Source organism: Camellia sinensis, chromosome 12, assembly GCF_055761805.1.
Source record: "Camellia sinensis isolate YWXY chromosome 12, ASM5576180v1, whole genome shotgun sequence".
NCBI classification, from domain to species: Eukaryota; Viridiplantae; Streptophyta; class Magnoliopsida; order Ericales; family Theaceae; genus Camellia; species Camellia sinensis.
The window spans coordinates 74,566,457-74,579,994 of NC_138972.1; the positions used below are offsets into that span (position 1 = coordinate 74,566,457).

At 36.8% G+C, this 13,538-nt stretch overlaps 1 protein-coding gene across 1 annotated transcript; it reads right to left on the bottom strand.

The window, feature by feature from the left end:
• Nucleotides 1-4,307: 4,307 nt before the first annotated feature.
• Nucleotides 4,308-13,125, bottom strand: LOC114266769 (plant cysteine oxidase 1). Its single transcript, XM_028207689.2, has 5 exons — nucleotides 12,512-13,125; nucleotides 9,240-9,361; nucleotides 8,580-8,736; nucleotides 8,297-8,500; nucleotides 4,308-4,716 (listed from the first exon to the last, which is right to left on the bottom strand). The coding sequence occupies exons 1-5, from the start codon at nucleotides 12,714-12,716 to the stop codon at nucleotides 4,580-4,582; spliced, it is 825 nt and encodes a 274-aa protein (XP_028063490.2). The 5' UTR covers nucleotides 12,717-13,125; the 3' UTR covers nucleotides 4,308-4,579.
• Nucleotides 13,126-13,538: the final 413 nt, after the last annotated feature.

The window sequence follows — 13,538 nt, forward strand, 5'->3', positions numbered from 1 at the left end:
TTCAAGTAAACTACTATTTAGAAAATAATAATAATGATAATTTTTTAAGTTAGAAAACATTATTTTGTAACCTAAGTGTTCATAAACAAAGAAAAGTGTCACGCCTCAATTTTGACTCAAACTATATTTTTAAAAACAAAAATAAGTTAGAAAACATAATTTTTAAACCTATTGGAAGAACATAATTTTTGGAAAAATAAGGTGATATTTGAAAATTTAATTTAGTAGTTAAAATTAAATATATTAAGTGATATTCTAAAAAAATTAAAAACTCTTTAGTGTACTTTTCCCAAATGTGACACTCTAACGTGGCTGGTATGATCTGACACTAAAAAATTCTTTAGTATATTTTTTCCAAATGTGACACTCCAATGTGACAAGCAAATAAGTCATTACACATCCAAAAGGACTAAATGAATCACAAGAAAAAAAAAAATATAAGACTATATGGATTATAAGTTCAAAATATGGGACTTATTGGTAAATCTCTCTTAATTAAACTCGTTTGGTAATTATAATTGATATTACTTAAAAATTTAAGTGTCTCTTAAAATATAAACTAAAAGTTAAGAAAATTTTAAGTGATATATAACTTATTTAATTTTGACTGAATTTATAAATACTAAATATAAGCCTGGATGTACACTATTATAAACTCAACCACTACCACCACCACTATTATTACTACTACTACCACCTCTAGCATCATGCCACTGCAATTGACACCACCACTACTGCTACCACTATGATGCCCCAAAAATTCGAGAACATCAAGGAATACATTAACAAATAATTATAGGGTTTGTCTAAGGTTGAAAGCGTAGGAAACGTCACTAATGAGTCCTTTGGTCAACATTGACCAAGTAAGATCTCAGGAAGGTTGGAGGAGTCAATATAACCTCCCTTCTAAGTTTAATCACCTTAGATAGCAAAGCTACTTTTTTGACAAATCTTAACTAGATATTAACACAAGGTCCTCATAAGTTGACGAGAATATAAAGAATAGGTAATACAAAAGATTTATAAAATAATAATTATAAAATCATGTCTTAAATACAACAGGAGATTTAACACTAATACGTTTACAAAACTAATTTCTATTTCTCCTAGGGTAGCCATACATCTTCAAATGCTTCAGTTTTGCCTTTGACCTACTAATAATCTTCAATACTTGGCATGAAACGCCATTAGCTTTAAATTCCCAATAAACGCACACACACCCACCCTTTTTTCCCAATCCAATACACAATCTTAATATAGGCATACACATAACATACAGCAGTAGTAATAATCAAACAGAGCTTATAATAGGTTTCATTTCCAAGGTTAGTCGTTCATTAAGCAAGTTCTAGGCGATTCCCCATGGAATTTGCCGTTCCTACCCAACCATTAAGTAATGGAACACGAAGCTATTCAAACCTCCCCTTGGCCCTATCCCAGGATAAACACCAAGGATGTCTACGCCCTGAATTATATACTCGAGTTGTAACATCAATGGTCTACCAAGGAGCAACGGCCTTCCAGGGACACAAGCCTTGTGTAAGACCCTCACTGCCATCCTTATTCCATAACCAAATTCGTAGACAGCTAGAATACGCCTCGTTCCATGTTAGGGTACCTTGACACACTTGCGCAAGATTTAGCTTACTTAGGAAACACATTCCACCATCAGTTCCATGTAAACACAACATTTTCTCATGATACAATTCATCTAATCGAAACCCAATTACCACCCTAACTAAGTTTTCCATTGTGTTAAATGTTTTAAGTTAAGGTTAGAATAATTTATCGAGACAATAATTTCCATACAAGTATGAGCATCATTGTAACCCCCCCAACAGATACAATATAAATACATCAACAGATGAAGGGCAAGTGTTAGCACGACAGCAAGTGCACAGCTATAAAAATCTAGCTCGGCTTTTAATTATCGAAGCTTGTTTGTTGCTCGGTCATAAAGCCTAGGGTGTTAGGCAGGTTCCGGACCTTAGTTCTACAAATTGTTCATCTATCTCGGTTTAAGGCTCCTACAGGTCTCTAGTGCAATGTGAATCACTCAAAGGGATCACAAACATATTTTAGCCTGGTTGGAATCAGTTTCTAGAACAAAAGCTGAACTTTTGCTCAATCCTGTCTAGAATCGATGTTCATCCAAAAACATCATAATACACACCGGCGCGTGGAAAAGGGATGGGCTCAAAAGCCCCCTATCTATGGTTAGGTTCGATTTTCCTAGTTTCACCAAAGTGCCTACCGTTTTCATCACTAGGAAGGCGCACTTACGGGGATTAAATAGTCCAGAAGTAAAGGAAAATGAAGGACATGAAGAATACATAAGAGGTAGAATGAAAAGGTTTGAAAAACTTACGGGGGATGGCTTAGAGCTTTGTCTCAATCGGAAAACGGGCTTCAGAAGAGGTTAACGAATCGACTGGTACAAAATGGATGGCCTGGAGCGCACGGAATAGCGACGGCGGTGCGAGCTCTGATGAAGCTAGGGTTTTACTCGATGAAGAAGATGAACAGTGTAATAGATAAGAGGGGCATATATATTGCCTATTTATGGGCAAAAACCCAAAGGGCACCAACCTTTCAAATTTTTGGCATGATGATGACAGCTATGGGGTTTGTACAGGGCCATCTAGGGAGCGCCATGTGTCACAAACATGATGGGTTGTTAGTACGGTCGACTGATGGGTGACAGGACGACGGGCACAAGTCTCTAGAGCCAGCCAGCATTAACTGCTCGACCAGAAAGGATAATCCCAATCACGCTCAACTCGGAGGGGATTAAGGGGCAATTGAGAGGGAGATTTGTACCGAATAGTGGGCCGAGCTGTACCAACACGAAATAAGGTATTGGGTCGTGCGAGAGGAACATGGAATGTAGTGTTGAGCCGAGCTGTGCCAACACGAAGTTGGTGTTGTGGCCGGCTATCTCGGCCGAGCTACCTTAGCACGAGCCTTGATCCTGGACCAGGCCATCTTTTAGCACCGCAGTTGCAGAGGTCATGGCAACGTGACAAGATTGGCCTGGTTAGGCATGGCGCAGTGCCACGCTATTCATCCGAGATGACTAACTGCGCGCCCATGGCTGACCGGCCTGAAAGAAGGCCACCAAAGTATTGACCGAGCGCGACAATGACTCAAAGGCCGGCCTAGCTTAGCTCAGCATTAGTGTGTTCAGAGGCAATGTCATTGGTGCAACCCAAGTAATAGAGTGGTTTGGTATTCCACGTGGCCAATGCAAAGGAAACCGTTTTGGGTGTGCGTCAATACCGTTTGGCAGTTTAGCCAACGTTGTTTGGCAATTCATACATATACACGTGTAAGGAATGGAGAGGGAAGTACAGCCACACGTCCAACAAAGGACAACAGAGATAGTGCGCACACAATCTGGAGCTGCATGGCCAGCCTACAAAAGGTGGCATGAGCAGACTCAGAGAGTAAGCAACTTTTAGCCACTCTCTCTCTCTACAGTACTCTGTATTCTCTCTTCTCTCCCAAGAAAGCTAACTTGACTGTCGAAAGGATTTTTCGGCAATCCACCTGCCAGGTAGCTCACTCTTGTTTGTTTGTAATGAGACGGAGTTCTATTGGAGTGATTCCAACTTGGTAGCAAGGAATACGAAAGGCGACGAATATTTTCCAACCCTACAAATAGAATTAGACTCTTTATGCCTAATGCCATTTAAATAAATAATAGATTTCACTATTTCACCATCCACCGGCCACCACCATCGGCAACCTCCGACCACCCTCCACCTCCAACAACTCACTAAATACGATACTTTTATTTATTTTTTTGAAAATATTTATGTACAACAGACAAGTTTTTTATTTTTGTTTTTTTACATTTTTATATTATTGAAAAACAACTTCTTGTTACCAGTTTTGTAAACAAAAAACTAACATGACCAAATGACAAGAGAATCAAAATTTTACAGAAGAATTTAGCTAAGTTTCTCCGTCTGAACTTTACAACTCTTTCCTTTTTTAGTTTTTCAATTTTCTGGACAACGTTATCACATGAATACATACCAAAAAGGAAAAACATACACTGTTGCTCAAACCAAATTTTCCATTATAATCAATGACCGCTTAGACTATGTTTGGAATATTAATTTCAGTAAGAATTTAAAAATAAAAATGAAAAAAATGTGTGAAATGTAAGAAATATAATTATATTTCATTAACATTTCACCTATTTTTCCTTTTGTTTCCCCTTCCAATTCCCTACATGATCCAAACACAGCCTTAAAACTCAGACCAACCTCACAGTTCATACACACTGTACACAGTAGTCGTTGTTAATTTGTAAACTACATAACTGGTACACCCAGTTTCTTACTAAAATGTCAAACCATGTTATATATACATATACCAGAGTATAAAACTAAGAAAATTTCTTCGAAAATTTCTTTCTTCCATCTACACAGCGACCTTCCATTCACATACAAAAACAAAATGAACACCACAAAGACGAAATCAAAAGAACCAAAAAAAAAGTTGCAAACTAAACCAAAAAAAAAAAAAAAAAGATTCAGATTTTGATGTATGCCTGCCCTTAATTAGATAGCTAGGAAGTAAATTCAGAAATTGGTGGACCCAAGTACTCGATTCCGTCCATCTGGGAGTCCTCCGGCATCTCAATCTCTTCTAGCCATCCATAAGAGTCACCACCTCCTTCCTTTGCTACTGTATTTTTTTCTCCATCTGTAACCGAGCAATTAAAGAGTCACCAACCGGCACAATCTAGATAAATCTAAAAATTGTTAATTGCAAATAGTAGTAAATAAAAATAGGAGTTAATTTGATCATCAAACAAGGAATGTTTCACTGCATTTTACAAGTCCAAAATATATGCATACATAGAAACCAGTGATTTGGAAGCCATTGCAGTTCTCAACTCAATTCGGAATATGATCTTACAAGAAGAGGGCTAATAGTAATGGATATAACACTTCATGATTATATGAAATATGAAACAGGGTAGAACAAAAGGACAATATGGGTATTAGCTATGTAATTCAGGTCTAGATTTAGGTTTAGTCATTCGAAGACTTGTATCCTCTCCATTTCATTTTATGAGGTTGGAACACATCATCAAAAGCCAAAATCAACAGTTTCAAAACTTTATTATCCGTTTTAAAATCTAAAATAAAGATTTGCTGATGTGAATCTTACACAGCCATTGACCATGATGTGGAGAGAATCTAGATTCTGAAGTAAAAAAGAAAAGTTATTCGTCTACATACGATAAAAGCAAAGTGAATTGCATTTCGCATCTGTTAATATATATAATATATCTACATAGATAATATATATAATCTATATACATAGATTAGATTAATGTATAGTTAGTGGCAGTAGTGGCATTGTGCTTTCGGCTGCTTTTCCTTTCTGTCCCTTTCCTATGATGGTGTCTGTATAGTATTAGCATCTTCCCATCTCCTATATATGAAGGAGTGTGTGTATCTATTGTAAGTAAGATTGAATAAACAGAGTTCTATTTCTCTCTTTTTCAAACTATTGTAACATGGTATCAGAGCTATAGGTTAAAGATCTTGGTGTTCTTCGCCTTCCGGCGGGCGGCAACCTTGCCTTGACTGCCCGCCGGATCTCAACCAATTCAAACCTCCCTCTCCCTCTTGGCACCTCACTGAAACACACCACCATTGCCATCACTCGATACATACACACACCAGCTTTCACACACGACAAAAAAAAAACACAACACTCAGACAACACAAACACGAGGCCCACGGCTCTCTCCCTCAACCTGATCTCTCTCTCTCTCTCTGAGGGGGGCTGGGTTGGTGAAGTTGGTGGACACATGCAACTGAATCACGGAGACGGGCTGGTTACACCAGCAGCTGAATCACGGAGAACCCATAACTAAAGGAGCAAGAAAGCACCGCCACCAACACTTGCCATGCTAGACGGTGGCTCCGCCGAATGAACACTGGCGACACCACGCAGACCACCCATGCACTCGAGCTCCAACGCCGAAACCATGCTACCATTGTTGAAGCTTGAGGCTAACAATCAACACCAACACCACCGGCGGCACAAGACCACCAGCAGCACAAAACATACTGAGTATACAGAGCAAACCAGCCATGGCGCCACCCTCAGCCGGAGCCCATCAAACCCAGAATACACACCTGGAGATCATCCCTCTCTCTCTAAGGCTATAAAAAGACGAAGAGAGAGAGATTAGGCGGTCCCAAATGCCCTTAAATATCTGTATTTACTCTAGATTTATTATTATTATTTTAATTTTTTAGCCTATGTCAGTCTCTCTCTCTTTCACTCTCGGTTAGGAGAGAGAAGACACTCAAACACACCACCAAAAAAAAAAACTCTCATCAACAAACACATGCACATACACTACGCATACACACAGACCACAGACAGCACACATAGACACATGCATCTTCTCTCTTTCTCTCTAATTTATACTCAACATGCACTGATCTGTCTCTTCTCTCGGGAATGGTTCTCTTCACACATCACACACGGCGCGCACACACACACACATACACAACACACACTCTTCTTCACACTCATGTTCCCCACTCAACTTTCTTTTCTTTTCTTTTTTTAATATATTTTACTCCATCCTTTGAAAAGAAAACGAAACACAACCTGATTTGCACACCCATCATCTTACTTTTCCATTAGTGGTAGGACCCGTCCAAACAAATTTGAATCCCACCTTTTCTTTTTATTTTTATCTTCAACTTTATTCACACACTTCTCTTCAACTTTATTTTCTTTTATACTTTATTTTCTCACACTACCTCTCTGTTTTTAGCCTTCCATCCGGAGATCATGGGTATGAGTCAAAAAAAAAAAAAAAAAAAAAAACACACAAACCAAAACACAGATTCAACACCACTTCACTGATTTTTCTGCTCCAACAACCTTGTACCATTCTTGCCATCCAGCTTGCACAACACCCTTGTTTTATTCCTATCAAGGATCCAGCCCGCTCACCGTTCTACACCACACCAAAAAAAAAAAAAAAAAAAAAAAAACCTTTCTACTTTTTTTTTTTTTCCACATCTTCACTCTGTGTTGAGCTGTTTTGCTCCACTTTATCAATCTCTTTGTTTCAACCTCAAATAGGTTTCTATCTTCACACCTATTTGCGTTTGAGGGGGGTTATACATATATCATGGTGAGCATGGTTACACACCATGCGAACCACCCAAACTAATGAGCATGGTTATATACCATGGGAACCACCCAAGCCACCCCATGGCGCACTCCCTAAGTCGCCCCCTTGGTGCACCACCACAGCTTTTACAACGGTCCGACATGACCCCGTAAACTGTCCCGACATTGATTCCGGTCAGCTTTTACATCGGTCCGGCATGACCCCGTAAACTGTCCCGACATTGATTCCGGTCAGTTTCTACAACGGTCCGACATGACCCCATAAACTGTCCCGACATTGATTCCGGTCAGCTTTTACATCGGTCCGGCATGACCCTGTAAACTGTCCCGACATTGATTCCGGTCAGTTTCTACAACGGTCCGGCATGACCCCGTAAACTGTCCCGACATTGATTCCGGTCAGTTTTTACACCGGTCCGGCATGACCCCGTAAACTGTCCCGACATTTATTCCGGTTATCTGCTACAACGGTCCGACACGACCATACAGTGTCTCCTATCCTATTTTATTTTATTTATCAGTTTACTTTCCTGTTTTGTTACTCTCTCCAAACTCAAGTTGGTTAGTACCTATCCTCCTTGAGTTTGAAGGGGGCTGTTAATATATATAATATATCTACATAGATAATATATATAATCTATATACATAGATTAGATTAATGTATAGTTAGTGGCAGTAGTGGCATTGTGCTTTCGGCTGCTTTTCCTTTCTGTCCCTTTCCTATGATGGTGTCTGTATAGTATTAGCATCTTCCCATCTCCTATATATGAAGGAGTGTGTGTATCTATTGTAAGTAAGATTGAATAAACAGAGTTCTATTTCTCTCTTTTTCAAACTATTGTAACAGCATCAACTAATCCAAAATAGTAGGATAATTCATTAGTTTTGTATTACAAACAAAAACAGCCGACTTTTTGGGAAGATTATTCAGGTCAACTATTCCAATAGTACCTATTCATCACCTACCTATCTAGCACCGTTCCTCATAGCCCACCAAGCCTAAATTTTAGAACTAAGCATGGTTACTAATATGGGTGATCATTAGACACTAGTGAGGTAACAATTGTACCACAACACGAGCCACAATGGAGGATAAAGACAAGTTGCTTACTTGATAAAGCATTGTAGGGAATGTCTCTATAGTATGAGCAATCTCGGCCATCGTCTTTAGAATATGGAGGTCCCATCACATCCAGCACTACACATGGTGTAATAGCTGTAAAGGCATGGATATTGCCTCCTGATGTTGGATATAATACAGACGTGTCACATGGTGCTGTGAAGACACTATCGGCTTTCAACCTTGCCAATCTTGCTGCAAAACCATCTTATTTAAGTCAAACACCCATAATCAGTTTTAGGGGAGAGAGAGAGAGAGAGAGAGACCCACTCACGTTGAGAGGGTTGCACAGAGTCATCTGAATTGACAGGATCCACCCAATCATATGCCTTAATGTGCATGGTTCCCCGCAAAAGCTTGCTGAAAACAGTCATCCCTGGGTGGTTATGAAGGGGAATGACAGCAGTTGCAGGAAGAAAGAACATACACAACTGCAGGGCATTATAAAACCAAAAGTGGATCAATCACTTGGCCTGAATCTTGAGTATTAATTGAACTTATATGAAAGTCTGCATAATGATGCAAAGCATATGACTGTAAATACATCAAATGGACAGTCTGCAAATTTCATTTGGTCAAACTATGATCAACTCTTCTACATGCACAAAATCCAATTACAAAACCAAACACAATCCTCATATGGGATGGGGCCCATATCTTGTGTGAGAGGGTTATGTCCCGTTCTGTAATTGGATTCTATGCACTTAAAACTTTTCAACAACGATAAAGCACACTACGATGAAAAAAGCTTAGGGGTTGTTTGGGATGTCCTAAATAAGTGCACTTTTTGACTTTTTATGAAATATGAGTTGGATTTGAAGTGATGTGGTAGAGAGGTGATGTGACTTAAATAAGATGACGTGACTTAAATAGGATAGTGACTTTTTAACTTTTTAGCTTTTTTTGAAGATGCCAAACCAAGCCTTAATCTTACCGAAAAGTTCTCGCACTGGTATATGGTTGTGCATGTGACTCTTGGGGTCCCTTTGACGGGATTTTTAGGCTTGAAGAATTGCAAATCCCTACTTAGCCCCACATCTTCTGGAATCATACCATCTAAAACAAATAAAAGGCTAGTTATAAAAAGACCAATTCTTGAAAATAACAAACCAATGACAAGTTGCAATTAAGTATGATGAATATATAAAGATGCGTGCATAAACATGAACATGCACCTGTGTCCATAGTAAGCACATCTAGCCATATTAGTATTTTATAGGACTTATTAGGTATATCAATTCCAATAAAAATGGACCCCATACTTTAAAAATCAAAACATCTGTCCAAAAGTCAACGTCTTCTAAATGACATGGACTAGCATGTTTTCAACACCTTCCTTGGCCTCTAAGGCTCTAGGTATATATTTCATTGACATCAAGGTGAATCATTCAGCACGACAGTCAGTGTTTTAGATGCAAGAACCGTACCAGGATCAACTCTCAATTCAAGAACATCTACGATCTAGTAATGCTATATAAAATAACAATTTTACAATTTCGCATTATTGAGGTAGACCTTGGTTTAAGTTCCAGGCGGTGGCATAGCCAAGATTTTAATTTAGTGGTGTCATTTAACAAGTATCACCATGATCATTATGTCAATATAAATTCTACACAATTTATATCAAAATCAAATTTTACACTATAATTTTACATATTTCTAATCACATCTTCAACAAAATTAAGCAAGGATCTAAGCTAAGACAATTGTCCACAAGTTTTCATTTTTTGAAATCGCTATATAATGGGGAAGGGATAAAGGAGAAATAAACACCACGAATAATTCAAACTCATCACCATAGAAGTTGAACCCACAATCTCACACCACAAAATGGTACTACACAACCGTTGGGCCATCACATATTGGGGTTTTTTTTATGAATTGCATCAAAATAAAGTATATTTTCACAATTTTATTTGTTATAAGTAGAATTAATGAGCATGACAAATGTAGTTATTGTTTTCACTACAATTCTTTATAATTTTTTTCTAGAAAATTATATTTTAATGTTCATTAAGAATCATATATGTGTAATTTTAAACACTAAAAAGACAAATTTTTAGAACATATTTATAATAAAGTAAAATATGAATAACAATTTTCTTTTCTTTAACTAATTTTACTGGGTCAATTTGTAAAATCCCAAACATTTTGGATAAAGTTGACATTTACTCTAAGAAAAATTGACACCACTCAGTATACTATAGCTCTGGCCCCAGTTCCATGAGTTTTTTATTGCATGATACATCAATTAATAAAGAAAATTTGTAAGATCTGTTTGTTTGTATAACATTTTCCTTTACCATCTTATGATCCATTGTTTTGTAAAATTATATTTCGTAGTTTTGTTAGTAATGAACCGTCCTCAACAAATAATTCACTTTTTAATGGGGCTCTAAGTAACTAGCTCAATGGATGCTAATTCCATGTCCATAGAAGATGCTTTACCTTTACTGTTTCAAAATTGAGCACTAAAGAGGACTGTAGTGAGAGATCTTATTTATTTTTCAATAAACTATCAATAGGTCTTAATAATTTGACTTAATTTCTATCAAGTACTATTGAAAATAAGTCCTAATAAAATTGTCGCTAAAGATAATTTTTTGTAACGACTTTTTGCAATTTTCGCTAAAAATTAACAATCAGTAATTTTATTTTTTTTTGGTCACGGTTGCTATAAATTGTCCCTAAAACTTACAATTAATGAATTTTTGTGACGAATTTGTCAAACTATTGTTGAAAGTTAAAAATTGGTGATTTTTTTTTTGTAATGATTTTTTTAAACTGTTACTAAAACTTATAATTAGTAACATTTTTTGTGATAAAAATTTTAATCTATTGTGAAAATTAAAAATTAATGACATTTTTTAATAATATTTGATGAAAAATATCATTAATTATCCTAAGCCATATTGGATAATAAGTCCACATAAGTCCCCTTTTATTTTTTCTATAATCCCAAGGTTGAAACTACTCAATCGACAATCCAGCAAGTAACTACTCTAATTAAACACAAACATATGATCAAACAGTGAAAAAGCTAGTTTGCCGGCATGGCAATTATATATGTGTTTGCTCCGATGTGAAAAAAGAGATAATTAAGCAAAGCAGCATTCACATAACCACCCCACCACCACCCCACCCGGGAATGTCGGCTTTTAATCCCATTCGGCAATGCATTTAAGACAACCTGGAAGTATTACTACATACCCAATAAGATCATGGACAAGCAGAAAATGATTAAGTATAGAAAAGAAACAAACAATCGTAAACGTACAACCTCATTTTACAATGACACACAATTCAAAAAGAGAAAAAAAATAAAACATGTTACAACACACTATAGTCAGAAATCAACCACTCAATTCTGGGTAATGCAAAACTGGTCACGATCAATTATATGGGGCATTTGGACGACAAAAAGGTTTGTTTCATGCAAATGCACACCTTAACTTTCCCGAGCCAATGCTAAATTTTGACCCAAATGCTAAAACAACTGTCATTAAATTACATGAGCCTAAATTATCGCAGCATATGATCACATATAACTGGTTTCCTTGCAAAAGAAATGAAAAGGAAGCTGTTTCAACGGTCACAATACAGATTCAAAAACCTTTATTTTTTATCTCAATGTATGATGGCATATAACTGGTTTCCTTACAAAAGGAATGAAAAGGAAGCTGTTTCAACGGTCACAATATGGATTCTCAAAAACCTTTCTATTTTGGGTAAATCCACCTCTAAGTAAATCCAAACACTACAAAATCAAAATCATTTTATGATTACGTTCACCTGTTTCAAATCAAATGAATTTTTTTGGGAAATTTAGGAACTTTTTTTAATTTAATGATATTTGACCAATGTTTCCACTTTTAGCACTTATTTGTATGGGAAACACTGTATATGAAGCAACTTTCTTTCTCACAAATTTTTTCCTAGAAAATTCTAAAGCCCTAGAAATATCTCACTTCCGTAAGAACAACGCGAAAACACCGGCAATTTGGCAAAACAACTACTTCACAATCAATGTTCAACCCATTATGTCAAATTACAAGATCAACCATAAAACCAACAATTTAAATTGTAATAAATGAACATAAACACACAGAGATACACATACATATCTAAAACATAACAACAACAATACAAAACAATCCATAAATATCCAATCCAAATAAATGATTGTGATTTCAAAATCAAACTCACCTAAAATATGGCACAACTTTTGCACATCACTCGGAGAAGGAACAATCCCATGGCCTCTGAACACCTCCTTGCAAGACACGAACAGCCTCTGCAGACCTGTTGGCCTCTTGGTCCTTCTATGAAATTTCTTCTTCCTAATGATCTTAGCAACATGCCCAACATTCGTGTCTCTTCTCTGATCTACCAACCTTGCTTCGATCGTCATCGACCCACCACCAAAATCCTCAAAAAAACTAGTTACTCAAAATCCAAAAGGCCTTTTTTTTTTTTTCTATAATCTACACAATTATATGTACCATATTTGATGTAAATTCCAAAACCCAGTTCAATTCTTGGGCCAAATTTGTTCTTGTTGGATGAAGACTTGGTAAGAGATCTGTGAAGATGGGTATGAAGAGAAAAAATGAGTGTTTGGATTGCAAGAAAAGGTGTGGAAAATACGGAAGGAGTCGGTGGATCAAGTTGTTGCTGCGATGAAAAAGGGCGAGGTGGATAGAGGGAATATATAGAGGAGAGAGAGAAGGTGCAAAACCGGGGGCCATGGAGGGAAGGATTGTTTTAGAGAGAGAAAGAGAGGTTGTTGGTGGGCAGTTTACTTCTCTTCCCGCCCCCAAGATTGAATTATAAACTAGCCTTACAACAGTCCCCTGTTTTGATATTTTCTTACACCACATCCCTGTGCTGTTTTTTTTAATTTACCTTTTTGCCCACCCCATTTTAAATTAATATTAAAAAATCTGTTTGATTTAAGTTTCGAATCAGAATTTCATGTCTATATTTGAATGTTATGTTTGATTTAAATTTTTTTAAATTGATTTTAAGGTCACATTTAAATATACATTCTAATGCATGTTTGGTAGGGTAGAGTTTTTAAATTTTGAATTTGCAAATTGGGTCTACCAAGTCGCCCGTCTAGGCATCCCCCAAATGTCCGGCCAGTCGACTAGAATAGTTTTTTTTTTTTTACAATTACAGCCTGTTATTTAAAAGTAAAAAATTTATATTTGTTTTTTATCTTTTTTAAATA